Genomic DNA, 16,501 nt, shown 5'->3' on the forward strand with positions numbered 1-16,501 from the left:
TATATATATATATATATATATATATATATATATATATATATATATAGATATCTATATATAGATATCTATATATATAGAGATATATTTATACATTTTATTTTTTTAATGTGACTTGATGCCTGCTGCAGATCAAATTTCCTTTAGGTTAAAAAGTTGAAGTTGAATGTATATTTAGTCTGACACTTTAATAAAAACAATGTGTCTTTTAAACATTCAAGCATATAAACATGTTCGAGTAGAAACCCAAAATACAAGTTTGAGCCTGAAAATGAGATAATATGGGGCCTTTAAAGGGATTGCCTCGAAAGAAATGGTATACTGTAGCAAAACCGCTGCTGGCTGACGATATGCATACAGGATAAAGCTTTCTAACGTTAAAATAAAGTCCCAGTACAACCTAAAGTCCAAAATATACTCCAAAAAAAGATGTGGACAGTGAGCTGTACAGCAGGGAGGCACATGGTTCCACGCTACATTGGGTTTTTATCTAGGCGACGATGTTTCACATGTGTTCATTCTGCAGGCTTGTAGGTTCATGAAGTTTGCTTCATCCACGCAAGTGATTTTAGGGTCACATGGTAATGGGAGTAAAGTAGAATTTAAGCGTGTTACTGTCTCCTTGATGTGTAACTTTAGCTACTTGTGATACAGCTACTTTAGCTGTTTTATGGCAGTTGTGGGAAACTTTCCATGCTGCCATGGTACTCACGTCCAGTGTGAGGTCCTCCTAGGTGTTTAATCCACACAGTCATGAGTTTTCTCTGTAACATCTGCGAGTTTTCTTGCCTCCTCTCCCTCTCTGCTCTCTTGCAGTTCCACCTCTCCACCTCCTGCGTGTTTCTGTTTCTCAGCCGCTTCCCTCCCTGTCCTTTTGTCTCGCCTATTTTTCCATAATAAAGTAATGAGTCACTGACTGAAGATCTTCCCTGCCAGGCTCCAACCCCTGTGAACTGAGCTGCCTGGCCCTGGGTCACAACTTCTACTACAACTTTGGCCGTGTGCTCGATGGCACAGCTTGCAACAAGGAGGGTGGAGCGGTGTGTGTCAACGGCCAGTGCCTGGTGAGTGGCAGCAATACTACTGTGTGTGTGTTTGTGTTGGTGTTTTCTTTACATATTGCATTAATGCATTTTAGGTCTGGCTTTTTCCCACACTTTAAATTTCCTGTTTCAAAGATTTATTTTAAGGCTATTCTTTATAATCTTCATTATATAAACACAGGAGTCTGCTGGATAATTTAACGATACTATCGATTGCTTTATGTAACAGTCATGAAGTGTAATTATTTCAACTTTGTTTCTAGGAAAAAGGTTTCTTCCACTAGTTTGGTCCGAAAACACAGATTTCCGGCATCCGGATTCTCGAGATATAACAAGATCATGCAAGAATTGCGGGATCACATTTCACACGAAATCTCTCTTGTCAGGCTTCAAGTAATGCATTTGTGTTGGAACTACCAGCTTACCGCATCAATTAGCATCCAGCAAGGAGCTACTGGCAGCTACGGGCGTCCTTTAGGTGTGCGATGATTTTTTTGAAAGTGTTTGTTAACAAACCATCTGGCACGCCAAATTAAAACACAGCACCATGGTTGCCAAATTCCTCCACAACTGACCCATAATCGTAAAGGGCAGGGATTTACCTGCTCAATGTCTTATCAGGTTTCTGCAAAGCGTAAACTGGAACCAGGAACCTGGACACCTGACTTATGTCCTCCGACTTCTATTTGCCTGACGTTGATTTCAGAATGGGGCTTGATGCGGTTTCTCTGTTCATTCCCACCTTGTTGTAGTATGAGTGACGTTGACCAGTCTGGAGAACTGAACTCAATGCTGTGCCAGAGTGCACTCATCAGTGTGGACTGCAGGTTTTGCTCATCACACAGGCCAGAGTCCCGGTACTATACGCAGCTTGTCCCCTGCTAACCCCTCTCACCCTTCAACCTCATCAAATGGGGATTGTTGGAAATGAACTTGTCCCCCGGTTCCTGCAGCACATGCAATATAATGAAATTCATGTGTCATAATCAGTAGACACGTCGTCATATGCCACTTATACCCCTATATATATATATATATACGTATGTGTGTGTGTGTGTGTGTGTGTGTGTATCTGTATCTGTGCATGCCATCGTGTAGAGTAAATAAGTGGATTTACTGGCCATTGACTTGGCTTCTCGAGGTCAGAACCGCACAGGGCCTGAAACTGGAAGCAGATGCTGTCTGCAGCTGGAGCAGAGTGCTGCATGTCACAAACTGAGATCAGACTACAGAACACATTGCTGGTTTGGACGCAGCACATTTGTACAATAGATGCAACGCTAACTTTGTAGTGACAAAAAGTGTTTTTTTATTTGCAGTTGCCATGTTGATCTGGGAATGATTTCTATCCACTGTCTTGTCAGAAATGACAGATGCCATTGCCAGTGTCAAAGGGGGATTGCGTTCCAATCATATTTTTTTCTCAAGCCAACAGTTTAAACCCTGTAAATGTTTTTTGGTCCGTTTACAGTAAACAGCCCTACTGAGGCACTATGAACTAAATGCTAATTTAACGACTTCTTTGAAACTAGCATTAGCCACTAAGAGGCTGAGACAGGGAACAATCAACAAGTATATGACGTGCCATTTCCACTCCGGGAGATGCCTTCAAGTCTCGCTTTGCCAGGCCCTTTTCCAAAGGGCGCTGGAGGAGAGTCTGGCTACTGCACACAGCATTTTCTAACATTTTTGTCCCTTTTTTTCAGTGTTTGTCCATTTTTTCTTTTACGTTTTCAACACTACGGAACACTAACTTATTGACTTTAGTTTTACAGTTATTTTTTGAATTTATGGTCAATAAATCTCATTTGTTGGAAATTATACATAATCTTTGAGTTAAAAAAGCAGAAATTAGGAATTATTGAGACTAAAATGAAAGGAATGGATGTTAATGGATAATCACAGACTGGAATATGTCAACTTTTACTCAATACTATTTCAAAACCTCTTCACTTTGTTCTTCAAATGCTATAAAATTGAATACAACAGACCAAAATTAATGAAAGTAGAGATTTGTTCTTGCCAAAGAGCGTTGTGTGGAATCAATCATGTTGTTTTGGGGAATTACAATTGGGTAATTAAAAAGAACATTGATATAGGAAAACGGGTAAATTTGACCCAAAGACAACATGAGGGTTAAAATGCCAACACAAAGGAAGCCCAAGGCAACGGATATCTGTTCTAAATGAGTGAAATCTGGAGGAACAGAAAATGTAAGAAGCCAAAAACACTCTCTACCTTCCTCCATGCAGGTGCACAGGTATACAAATAGACAATAGACCAACCGTGGCGAAATCTTAACTGACATAAAAGGTGAAATGAGCTATAAACATACATGATATACATGGCTCCTATATCCAACATCAGTATGCTAACATGGTCACAGTGTCCCTCAGTGGGGCCCTCGTGTACTCTGCTACTTTGTCACCAAGGATTCATTTCCTATTTTACACACACAGACACAGGCTTTTTTATGTAGGTCCCCTAGATTGTTGCTCTCTTGCCTGGTAACCTCTCTGTTGATTGGTTTACTCTGCAGAGCGCGAGATTAAGGCCCGAGAAGAAAGCGGCCGCTGTAGATCTATCTAGCTCCAAGATTCTCCACACGCCATAAACCATTAAACCATGCGGCTCATCCTCGGTGCTCTTTGCTTTGACATTTTAAGCTTTACAGAGACAACTCTCCAGACCGGTCCTCCCTTCTCAAGGCCCTCAGCTGCAGCTGTATCCAAAAGTAAACGTTTGTTAGAAAGAGACGATTGAAAGGAAGAAGCAAACAGAAAATGAGAGAGAGAGAGAGAGAGAGAGAGAGAGAGAGCGAGAGAGAGAGAGAGAGAGAGAGAGAGAGGATTGAGTTGGATCATGGCAGAAGGATTTAAGGTAGCTGTACAGCAGAGACTCAACATAAAAGAAAGGTTAGAGGTTGCCAGGGTTCCGCTCAGAAAATGTGTGAAGTCGGAGTGCGAAGTCAACACGCTGGCAGAGAAACAAGTTTTGGCAGAGACATCCAACCTGATCAATTTGTTGTTTCCTTAATATTTATGTGTGTGTGTGTGTGTGTGTGTCATACAGAAGCCCGGCTGTGACTCCATCTTTGGATCAAAGCAGCAGGAGGACGCCTGCATGGTGTGTGGAGGGCAAAACACCACCTGCCTGCACCACAAGAGTGTGTACCAAAGCAACGGTCTGGAGGCAGGTAGGATACACACAACAGACACACATACATACACACATAAACACACCTAACACACAGAGACTCCTACTGTACGCACATACAAACAAACAAACAAACACACACACACACACACACACACACAAACACATGCACTGACACACACACACACACACACACACACACACACACACACACACACAAACATGGAAATAGTTATGCCAAACAGAAGCTGTTGGCTGCTTTCCAGGATGAAAATCAGCTTAACATGTCCTCCAACATAACAGTTGTTAAGTTTTCATGAAGGAGGAGGAGGAACACAGAGTACTTTGGGCTGCAAATGACATTTTGGCTCAATGCCACCAAAACGTTTTCTACCTACGCTGGTAGAGGCACATGCAAATACCTCTGTACATGGACTACAACTTTCTCTGCACTGCTCCAACTGCATTCACTGTGTACACTTTAGTCAGAGACAACTCGGTCAAGGAACTGATCATAATAATAATCCAGCTGAATTTGGCAGAAAGGGCTCTGCTCTAAGAGCCTACGAAAGCACATTTCGTAGGTGCTTTTGTAGGTTACTTATTTATTTGGTTTGCCAACAAACAAGTTTTTTTTATTGAAACAGCCTCAGCAGCAAGAGAGAAAAGGTGGAGGCGATGTTGTGGGATTTGTGAACTTTCCAGCTATGCAACAACTCTCTACAGCCTGGAACTAAAGCTAAGTTGGGACAGGTGAGGAGGAATCCTATGCAGAATCTGGGATTTGGGTCCCGGGCCGCTCCGTAGTTTTGGAAATCAGGAAGCGATGCAGCAGTAAAGTTGTGGATGGCTAAGAAAGTACCCAACACCTCTGGCGTGAGACTTGGCTCGGGACCGGGCTCTGTAACAGTAGCTTCTTCCCACAGCTCTGTGGGTAGGCAGAGCAAAGTGCCAGCCAGAATGGCTCGGATTGAGCAAGAAGACAACATGCTAATAATAGGCACTTTGTTTTGGCGACCTAACTGCCTTGGGAGATTTTCTCTACTGATGGAGGGGGGCTGTATGACATGGTATCTCACCAGGTCAAATACCGCTGGCTTTAAGCTCATCGCTGCCTGTCTAACTCTGTAACCTCAGTCCCAGCACTACATCTTCATGAGTCTAAATGCCTGCAGAGGAACCTCGTGAATAGTTCCTTTCCGAGACTGGTTGCAGGGGCAACAAAAGATACGTGCTCTTCAGAGGCCGACATTAATGAATGGAGTTCATCCTGCGGCTGCTTTTCACTCCAGATCAGCAGGGAAACCATTGAGCTCTTTGTTTTTTCTTGGAAGTGTAATATCACACTGTAATGAATGGGTGCGCTTTTGGCGCATTCATAAATTGTCTCCCTTTGAGCTCATAAACCGATCCTGTAAACCAATTATCATAGTTAATCAATACTAACATCGTGGATTTTGATTGTTTTATAATGACAGACAATTGAGACTTTGTAACAGCGTTGTGATACAATATCACCATTTGGCAAGATCTCTTCTCCAGAACATCATTATCTCATCACTCGTCCAGATTATTAACGAGTAACGGATAAGATATCAGTCACTCGTTGCGGAAAAATGGCACATTAAGTGCATAGGACAAAGGTAAGGCCTGCAGCTATCTTTTCAAAGGTACTTATCAAAACACCGAACTGTAATAATTGTACAATAAAATGTAAAGAGAGCTGTTGCTGAAAATGCATGCACTTTTCAAAGATCATATACCCACCCACCACAGCATGTACTGCAGGTTGTGAGCAGACCTAGGTCTAAGTACACCTACTTGGCACATGGTTTAACACAATTTTCTTCATTTAGATGAAAACAACTTTAAATACCTTTGTAAAATCTTAAAAGTCATCTGAGGCGTTTCCCTATTTGGCCTCACGCTTTGGTGAAGCTGTTTTTAGTGTAGCATGTGTACCCAGGGTTGTAAAAATCTAACGTTTCCTTTAATCATGTGAAGTAAACTCATAATTAAATTCATATTAAAACCAAGCCTCTCACTGAGTGTCTCTGTTTGCCAGGCGGGCCTTTTGGATACAACGAAGTGGCCATCATTCCAGCAGGAGCCACTCACATCCGAGTCACTGATAACAGCGGGAATTATCTAGGTGAGATTCAGCCGGTTACAGAAACACACACATGCACATACAGGACACCTGGGCCGCCGTATATATCAGTTTCAGCTTCCTGCAGAAGACCCACAGCTGCAGTGTAAATCAGCCACTCAAAGTAATTCGTAGACTTACTATTACTCCTTCTCCCCAGAGACAGGAGGGGCTCCGCAGTCCCATCTGGTCCCTGGTCCTACTCTGTTTTCCCAGGCAACACAGTAACCAAGGGCATCTATTCTCCTCCTTGTTTATGAGACCAAAATAAAACGGGCCCCGAAATGGTACACGCTGTGGTCTTGAAAGGGACGCTCGTAAAGGCTTTATCTGACCGCTGGCTCAAGGCAGGTAAAGCTACTTGTTTCCATTTAATGTCATGGAAAATCCCTCTCCCACTACTGAGGAGAGACAGTTGCCATACATAGCCAACTGGCATATTTCCGTTTCTGATAGCCTGCCTCTACTTCAACATGGCCCACTTCTATCGAGAGCTTATTGTTGACATTTAGAAACATCGGTGCAGTGCCCGTTCAAAACAAGCTGATTGCTTGGTCTCCGGTATTGCTATTTGTAGCTGAACATTACACACAACACTGCGCTTCCTCGGGTCGTGAGAATTACATCTGCTTTGACTCAGTTGCTGGAGTATACACAGTATTTGCTAACAGCTAGCTACTTGGGACCAGGCTATTTCCTGTAAAGATTACAGGACAGTACAGTTATGTCATGCAGCGAGCGACGGAGAGTGAGCTGTACCCAGCATGACATTTGGCAATGTGACAGTTAATAGGGGTCTACTCTTAATACGCGACACAGTGTGTACATGAAGCATTATTAATACATACAGGTATGTCGTGTTGATCTCAAGAGCTCGCACTCAACAGTGTACTTCCTTCAGCAATATACCAAGTGTGAAGTCGATCGGATGAACGATTGCCAAGAAAATCAAAGGACAGACGTACAGATAGTCAGCCTTCAATTTTAGTTAGATTTGACTGACTTATCAATCCTGAATAACACCAACCTTTTCCTTCCTTCCTTCCTTCCTTCCTTCCTTCCTTCCTTCCTTCCCATTACCTTCATCCCCCATCCAGCCCTCCAGAACGGTCGCTCCCAGTTTGTGATCAACGGTAACTGGAAGATCAGCATTCCAGGCGAGTACAATGTAGCCGGGACGAAGCTGCTGTACCGGCGCTCGGCAGACACCTGGGAGAGCTTCGAGGTACCAGGACCCACCCAGGAAGACCTCCATCTAATGGTAAGTGCTCCAAGATACTTTAGTTTACAAACTTTACAACTTTGTTTCTAAAGTTACTGGAGCAGAACCGTTTAGTAATCATCCGGTCTCAGGAGCAGGAAATCTCTTGACTTTTGGTTGATGTTGCAGGGTCAACTGAAGTCAATTTTAGATACAGTACATAGCCCATTTTCAAAAATCACATATTTCAATCAAGGGGCTTTAGAATCTGTACAGCATTAGACACCCTCTGTCCTTAAAGCCTTTGTTTGAATAAGAAAAAACTCCCCAAAAAATCTTCAGCGGGAAAAAAGGAAGATACCTCAGGAAGAGCAACGGAGGAGGAATCCCTCTCCTCCCTGAATGACCAGGCATGCAATAAATGTCTTCACTGTGAAGCCATTGAGAAGTAAAACCAGCTTCTTTATTGAGGCCATTGGGGTAATTCTGTTTCAGCACAACCAACCAGTAGGACCCCACTGAGCCACGCAGGCACCAACACCAATAAAAGATTCACACATTGTTCTTTCACATTGTGCAATAAAATGGTAAATACTGCTTATTGTTAAGCTCGCCTCAAGGTAATAAAAGCATCAGCTTTGAATTAATAACTGATGGTTACTATTCAGGCCCTGTGCAGGTATTTGGCTCAGCTACCAAACAGCTGTTAACTATTGCTTCCTCCTGAGATACGGTAAGAACACTGTTAGTCCGCTGTTCTGTAAAACATTGATGGTGGTTGGAACACTGTGTACTGTTTGTCTCATTTCTACATAGCAAGTATGAATATAACAGCACTCATGGCTTTCTACAATTTTCCTCTTGTAGCCCTAAATCTAAGGGTTAAGGCAACCTTTACTTCAATTTTTGGAAAATGTGTTATCAATCTAAGTGCCATGCGTTTTCTCCTTTAGTTAAGTTACGCTCTTTACCCTAACTCTTTATGTGTACCCTACAAGGGTAGAATGACAAATTCTAGACCATTCCTCCCAAAACGCTCCGTTGAGCACAGAAATTAGTTTCACATTCAAAATTAATTCTTGGCAATTAAAAAAACATTTGATAAAAGAATGACACATTTATTGATTGATGTTTCAATTTATAGAGATATTAAGCTGATCTGGGCATATTTTAATGGATCTGTATAGGCTAAAATGAAACTGTTCAAATGCCAAACCTTTCATTACGGTTTTATTCTGCATTTAAATACACAGATTAATATAGCTTAAATAGTCACGGATATGTTATTTCTCTTCTTACGAGCAAAGAGCAGTGCTCAAAACGTTTGGGGAGTAGCTTCTCATTTCCAACCGGCACTAACAGGCTATCTCAGCTGTTGCCAATTACGTTAAATTAATGAATAACTTGAGACAGACCAAAACCTTTTGTCGTGTTTTTGCGCCTCTGCAAGTCAGATTTAGTTGAGAAATCACTCTTGTGGTTGTTTTTCTGCAGGTACCCAGTATTAAAGGACTCTGTTCACAATCAGCGCCAAAACAATCTTGATTGCGATATCCCTATCCTACTATACAAGCTTAGATGAAGTATGATCAAAAGCTCTAAACACAAAAAGGCCTTGTGGTAATATTGTTTTTGTCTACAGAGAAATAGTTAATGTGTCTGTAAAGCCAAGAAAGATGTTTCTAGGAGCTTGAACAATGTTATTATACGCTATGTAATTTGACTTCAGTGTTATATAAATGCTGACCCTGTACACTGCACTTTAAGGTTCTACCTGCTTCTTTACTTGAGTTTGGTTTTAACATGTGAGCTGTTCTTTATCACATTTTGTATTGTTGTTTGTTTTGTACTTTTTATTTATGTAGCCAACATGGGGCGAACGCTCGTACTGGGTGAGCTAGAGGCCGCCCCAGTAGCCCTAATGTTGTCAATCTATGTATGGAGGTAGACTTGAACCATTTGCCTTGGTTGTAACTTAATTTGGGTCAACTTTTAAATGTGCCATATAAATAAAGATGGCTTGACTGGATTTACACTTTAAGGCAAATGATAACAGAAAAAAATGGTTCAAAACTTTTCCAGGCCAGTCTAGATGTTTCCATGCTGTCCATGTGTGCAGGTGCTGGCGACAGGCAAAAATCCGAGCATCGAGTATGAGTACTGGCTGCCACCGGGCCAGTACGCCCTCCACCATGGGGAGAGGAGTCCGTTGCGTCAAGCTTACCACACTGCCAACTACCTCCCCTGGGATCAACCCCCCACCACAACCACCACCACCACCCGGCTTCCTCCTGTCACCACCCGACCCCACTGGTGTAAGTCTGGCCTCCAACTTAATTATACCACCCTTAGTCTTTATCCACGACTTTCAACTTTCCTCTTTTTTGACCAGATTTCGGTTATCTTGCGCTTTTCTTGCGCATGTAAATGTACCGGCCATTAGTTATCTGTGAATCTGGTGGGGGCGGAGCTTCTGAAGGGGGGATGGTTTTTGTTTGGCCGTTGAGTTTAGATATCAACTTTCTTTACGCAGCATCGCTTACTGCAACTTTAATTTTCAAAAATCTCAGTTAACATATTATCTACTCATCCTCATGTCAGTTAAAACTCCAATCGCAGATAAGAACTGTAAAAACTGGCAGACATTAGTGTTCACTCATTTCACTGAGGCCACTGTTTTTATGATAAACGTCAACTGTTTCCCAGCCAATCATTGAAATGGAGAACAAAATGATTGTCATTATAGATAATTACCAGAGTTTTAAATCCTCTTAGTTTTGGTGTTTGATAAGCCATCAAACTCATGGATCTGTTATTCAAACTGGACATCCTGGGTAGTATTGTACGTGAAGCAACACACCCCTACCGACACAGCCCCTTGTGTTTGTTCACCGAAACAGTTCTGTTTTCAGTTTCAATGCCTGGTAAATGCAGTTAACCCCAGCAGTTTCTCAGTGTTCCCCTCAAACCTAATTACGGTAATGAAGCCTCTGTTTAAAAACTTCAAAAACAGAAACATTAAGGTATAATTCCAGTTTCATACAACCTGGATGTTATTTCCGTAGTGCTGTTCATCATTTTAATCATTATGAGTAACATTGCACTCAACAAGTTAAGTTGAGATCTGAGGACAACGTTGAACCCATGTACTACTAGAAGAGATAAATCTCAGTTTTACCTCCAAACACAGTGGTTTGGATAATGGAGATAAACTGTCATATTGTTTACAATCTTCTCCTCAGGTCAAATTGATCCATTTTCATATATTAATGTTCTTTTTAATTCCCCAAAATAACATGATTGATTCCACACAACGCTCTTTGCCAAGTACAAATCTCTACTTTCATTAATTTTGGGGCGTCATTCAATTTTATAGCATTTGAAAAAAAATTGAAGAGGTTTTGAAATAGTATTGAGTAAAAGTTGACATATTCCAGTCTGTGATTATCCATCAAAATACTTTTCTTTAATTTTAGTCTAAATAATTCCTAATTTCTGCTTTTCTAACTCAAACATTGAGTTGAACACGTCCAAAAAGTGACAAACATTGAAAAAAAAGCATTAAAAAGGTTGGAAAAAAAGGGACAAAAACATGAGAAAAAATCAAAAACATTGACAAAAAAAATCAACAAAAGTGTTTTTGACGGGAAGAAAACAAAAGAGTTAAACCAAGCTGTTTGGAGCTAAATGATTGCACTGGTGGTCCAAAACTCTTGCACCTTAACACGCTATCCTCAAGGTGTTCCTCACTGGCTTTACTCTACAACATGACCGTGGGAAATATTAGGGGGTAAAGAGGGAAATACTAAACCTGTGGATACTGTGAATGCAGCAGGAGCCTGGAGAAGCTGCACCTTTGGAGTAATCTGATTATAGATCTGATTTCTGGAGCTAATCAGATGTGCCTGTCATTATCAGTAGTTTTGGGATCAGGCTGTTCTTACCTGAGTAATCTGTGTTTGGCGTCCCTACAACTGTCAACGGAGTTTCAGCTGACACAGGTTTGGTAGATGATGAATGACTGACTCCTGTAAGAGAGAAGTATTAAGATAAGCTGTGTGGGAGTGTGTTTTATTGCCTGTACATGAATAGAGTTTGACCCCAACTCGGCAGCAGCAACACTGTGATATTTTGGAAGTTTTAGAATCCAGTGAGGGTTTTTTTCTTCCACATAGTGTTTCAAAACCTCTGGTAATCTTGGTCATGTTGAAATCCCTGCACACCCTCACAGGTGTTTCCTGTCATTACTAACAAGAATGAGCTAACAAGTACAACTAACAGGAGAACGAGGGAAAAGTCAATCAATCACTTGTCTGTACACGCCCACAAAGTCCTGAGAGGAGATTCAATTAGGCGCAAAAAGTGGAAACACCTGTGTGTTGGTCCATGAGTTAAAAAGGACCCAGCTTCAGTTCACATTTGATTTAAAAGTGTTTATCTGCAGGCTGAACTGCTGAAGCTGAGGAACGCAGCTGGTTTATCTCTCGCGATAAGCCTGCAGTACACATCTGCTGAATGTCTCCCTAAATACTCACTTTCACATGAAAATCTGCAAAGGGAGCCTGAGTACTTCTGTCGGAATATATCCAATACTGTTATAAATCTAAGTGGACTCTCTGGAGATTCTTTACAGCCGATGGAGCACAATCTGACTCTTGTTGTTGCAATAAATAGTTTGATTATTAGGTAACGAGGTGGACTTTAGAGTCGCTGAGTCTGGTCATGATTTTTCATGTTGGGAGGGATGTAATTCAACTTTAATTCAAGTTTATTTATAGAATCAAATCATAGCAAGAGTTGTCTCAAGGCACTTTACAGATAGAGTAGGTGTAGACCACGCTCTGTAATCTAGACAGAGCCAACAAGTCCAGTAATTATTCTAATAATGAGGTTAGAATGATCTGAAAGACAGGCACTTTATAACAAATCAATGCAAGGTTTTGAATTAAATCCACAATGTAAAATTACTACCAGAACAATAAGTCCAAACAAAGAATTTCCTGTTTTCTCCAGTCTGTGCACCTGCATTTTCTTCAGTGTTTTATCATTTATGTTTGACAGAAGGAGTTTCTCATCAGTACTTTGTCGAGCATGGCCACTAACTGAAACCAGGAGCTTTGTAACTGCAGATCTTCAGCTCGCTGGGGATGAACATGAACATAAGCAAACAGGGACCAAACAACTGATACATTTCTATTTAAAGCCAGAACACAACATGAAATATGTTGTTAACAACCAAACTGGAAGAAGCCCTTCCTCTACTTGTTCTCCGGTGTTTTTTTAGGGGGGGGGGGGGGTTATGAACATGCATCAATCATTTTTAATTTTTCAAATGTGGCAAATATATAACCAGCTGTGTCTGTTGTGTTCATGTGAGTTAAGTCCCACAATTTAAGGTTTAGTGATCATCACTGTTGATCCTAAATCTGCTTGAATTCTTTTGTCCAACAATAGAAATGGAGCAGCTGCTGAATGATTGAAAGAAATTTAAACAAATCGTGGATAAGATGCAACTGCTTCAACAACATGATGCGTGTCAGTGCACATGTTGCAATGCTGCAGCTAAAATAAAATAAAAATTTCAATTACTTTATATTACATACATAATTAAACCATTAACATGGTTAATGTCTGATATGTGCAAATCCAACAAAAAGAGCTTTTAAATAATTTCATTACTGTTCACTTTGACAACATGGCTGACACTGTGTGTGTGTATGTGTGTGTGTTTGTGTGTGTGTAAATTTACTAGTTATAAGGCCAGTGAAGCCGCCCCGTCAATCTCCGCAGCACAACCGCCGGCAGCCCCCCCCGCCCCGCCTGGAGCGGCGGGAGGAGAACCACAGAAACCTCCTGCCTCCACCTTCGCTTGGAAGTATGTTCCACGTTTCCTACAACCAAACCCATCCGCTCAAGCTAAGCCCGGCTAACCACAAGCTAATAATCCTTAAAGGGATGCTCAGATATTTCAGAAAATACCTGTATAACCTTGTCATAGTACGCAAGCAAGCATGCACATTTGTCAACATTAGGTATCAGTATTTTTTAAGTCATTGATTCTCAATTTTTCATAACTGTGCCCCCCCCCCATGTTTCTGTTGAAGTATACCTTGACCAGCGCAAAAGATATATGGTAAAAAAGGCCTAGTTAATTAAAGAGTTACAATACAGCGCTGCACCATCAGTGTCTGCTTTACTACTTACTATTAAATAACTATAACTAAAATAACATGGTTGTAACTGTAAACCAATGCTACTATTTAAAATGTTTAGAATAACTTAATTCACTCATTGGTGTGAAATTATTTTTGCACAACTATGATTTTTTTTATTAACATTGACAAAAATGTAACGTAGCCCCTGCAGTACTCCAAAGTACTGCGGACCTCCTTCTAAGAAACACTGCTTTTAAGTATGTTTTATGATATCCTGACTATTTTTGTGAGCCTGTTTCTTCTCGGTTTATCTTGCAGGGCATTGTGGGAAATGTCGGCGAGTTAAAGGACGAAGGGAACGCCACAGACAGTATTGCCAGAAGGACTTTGGTGAGTCGAAACCTTGTAGCTTTGCTGCTTTCAAAAGGGCTTTGAGAACGTTTACACACCCGTGTTAAAGTTGATTAAAATAAGAAATAAAAAAAAACATCTTTTGGAAATTGATCTTAATGCCTTAATTTTAAAAAAGATTACGGAAAATCCAACCTTTTAAGGACACCTATTTTCCCCTTCACCATACTTAGAGACTGGCATGGTGTTATTTCAGTTAGCTTAATGGCTGGTTCGATTTGCATTGAGAAATGATCTTATGGAAACTTTCCTAAGCCACTGCACATTAAAATTGTCTCTTGTTTCCTGTCAGTTTTCCGGGCCCGAGTCCTCGGGAAGCTGTACAGAGGCGAGGAGACGCGTTATGACGTCCAGATCATCCACACGTACCGGAACGGCTTCCGCCTGGAGCACCGCGAGTTCCTGTGGGTCCCTAATGTGTGTGACTGCCCCCACCTGGAGGAGGGAAAACAGTACATACTGATGGTGCGTCGCCACATTAACTATGAGCACACGCTGAACCGCATCCTGCTAGAGGAGGAGAGCTACGTGGTGCCGTACAGACCCAGAGAGGACGAGCTGCTGCGTCCGCTCGAAAGACTCTGCAGCAACAGAGGACCCAGACAGCCGGCAGGGCTGACGGGATGAGTGTAGAGGCAAACACTGGCTCAGTCTCACTTCCCTTACACTGCATTCCCTGCTCCTTGCCTTGCTTCCCTTCCTCGCGTCTTGGTCCGTCCCACCGAGGAAGCACGGGAAAGATGCGAGAAAATCGTGCAAAGAGAAAGGAAACAAGGAATGACACGTCCCTTTCTCTGAAGTAGGGCTGCACGATATGATGAAAATATTCAATATTGTTGTTGAAAATCACGATAAGGATATTACTTGCGATAAATAAACTTTAAATATTAAAGTGTACTTAGTTCTGCATTTCTGCTGCTTTCAGTATTCTTCTAAAATACAACAAAGGCCTTGTTGGATTTAAAACAACCAAAAGGAAATCATTTCTAACATTCCTTTATTGAACAAATTAAACATTGAATTCAATTTAAAAGGCACCACTTAAACAAAGTGACATGTTTTTAAGTGCCATTTTCGGCTGATATTTTCTTTAAACCAACACAAAAACAATCCCCGCGTGTCCTGCCTTCCAGCACCCTTTCGCAATATGTGTATTGTGCCAACTGATATCGCAATGATGAAAAAAACACTATATTGTGCAGCCCTAGTCTGAAGCATCACATGAATTTATAGCTCTATATGCGGAGTTAGGCTTCCGGGAAGGCTGCTCTCTGGATCCTCGCTCACTTCCTCAGACATCCTTTCTCCATCCTCGATCCTGGGGCAGGAAGAGGAGCTTTGAGACAAAGAAGGGCAAGACCGACTTTGGGTTCAACAGAGGAGCAAGTGCGTGTGCGTGTGCGTGTTTGTATGTGTATGTGTGTGTGTGTGTGTGTGTGCGCGCCTCAGAGAATGAAGCTCATACTGAAACTTTATTTTTTTTTTACCTTATAAACATCAGCAGACTCCTGTGATCCATATGGTAGGCTGATGAATTCCAGAGTGAGGTCGCTGGATCATGGATCGTCGACACAGTTTCAGCCTCATTTCAAACCCGCCTCATTAAGAAGCCAAAAAGACTCCACCTTTATTTAAAATCCTGACCAGCTTACTGTAACATGTAGAGCACTTTAGGTGGATGCCTGTGCCCACCTTTAAACACATACCAAAGAGAAGAACATTGACTGAAATGGCCTTTTTGTTATTGCTGTTTTTTCCACAGCTAGCATTTTATTTTTTATATTATTGTATTTCTGTGTTTATGTCCGTGCGTGTGTAAACCTAAAGGGAAAATCCACCTCAAAACATGACGACGAAGAGTGACTCAAATTCAATTACACTCCATTTGACTCATCCCCATATTTCCAGCAACTTAGAAAAGCTGGAAGAGTCTATAACGACGACGTTCCACTTCGGGGATTTTTTAGGTGCCGCCAGATTGTCTCTCTTTTTAGTTGGAAGGTCCGTTACCTTCCTCTTTCTTTGTGTTGGCGTTCTAAACTCTGGTGGATTTCTGAGGAATATGTTTACCTGCTCCTCAGTCTGGATTTACCCTGCAGAGATCTATCTGTCCAATCTGAGTTTTCTCTCACACAATAAACAACCTTTGAACGTTCACATGTTCCTTCCCAAAGGCTATTTTCCCGTCATTTGTACCGCCCAAGACGATTGTGATTGGTTTAAAGAAATTTCAATAAACCAGTTCACATTTTCCTCCCCTCCAGTAATGCTGTGTGGACTAGTCAGACCCTCCTCCACAGGGCTATGGAGGAGGGTCTGGCAATACGAGACTGTGATGACAGAAAATGTTTCAGTGTTGGTTGTTAGTCCCTTCATTAGTTAAAGATCA

General features: G+C 41.5%; 1 protein-coding gene across 1 annotated transcript in view; it reads left to right on the forward strand.

The window, feature by feature from the left end:
* Nucleotides 1–14,988, forward strand: part of adamtsl5 (ADAMTS like 5) — a 32,944-nt gene extending 17,956 nt beyond the window's left edge. The window contains exons 5-13 of the mRNA XM_034887923.1: nt 524–578; nt 934–1,061; nt 4,113–4,236; nt 6,262–6,348; nt 7,443–7,606; nt 9,666–9,861; nt 13,299–13,421; nt 14,020–14,091; nt 14,405–14,988. Coding sequence (XP_034743814.1) covers nt 524–578; nt 934–1,061; nt 4,113–4,236; nt 6,262–6,348; nt 7,443–7,606; nt 9,666–9,861; nt 13,299–13,421; nt 14,020–14,091; nt 14,405–14,739 — 1,284 coding nt within the window. The 3' untranslated portion in view covers nt 14,740–14,988. The remainder of the gene's footprint in view (nt 1–523; nt 579–933; nt 1,062–4,112; nt 4,237–6,261; nt 6,349–7,442; nt 7,607–9,665; nt 9,862–13,298; nt 13,422–14,019; nt 14,092–14,404) is intronic.
* The last annotated feature ends 1,513 nt before the right edge of the window (nt 14,989–16,501 follow it).

This window comes from Etheostoma cragini, chromosome 1 (genome assembly GCF_013103735.1).
Source record: "Etheostoma cragini isolate CJK2018 chromosome 1, CSU_Ecrag_1.0, whole genome shotgun sequence".
Lineage (NCBI taxonomy): Eukaryota > Metazoa > Chordata > Actinopteri > Perciformes > Percidae > Etheostoma > Etheostoma cragini.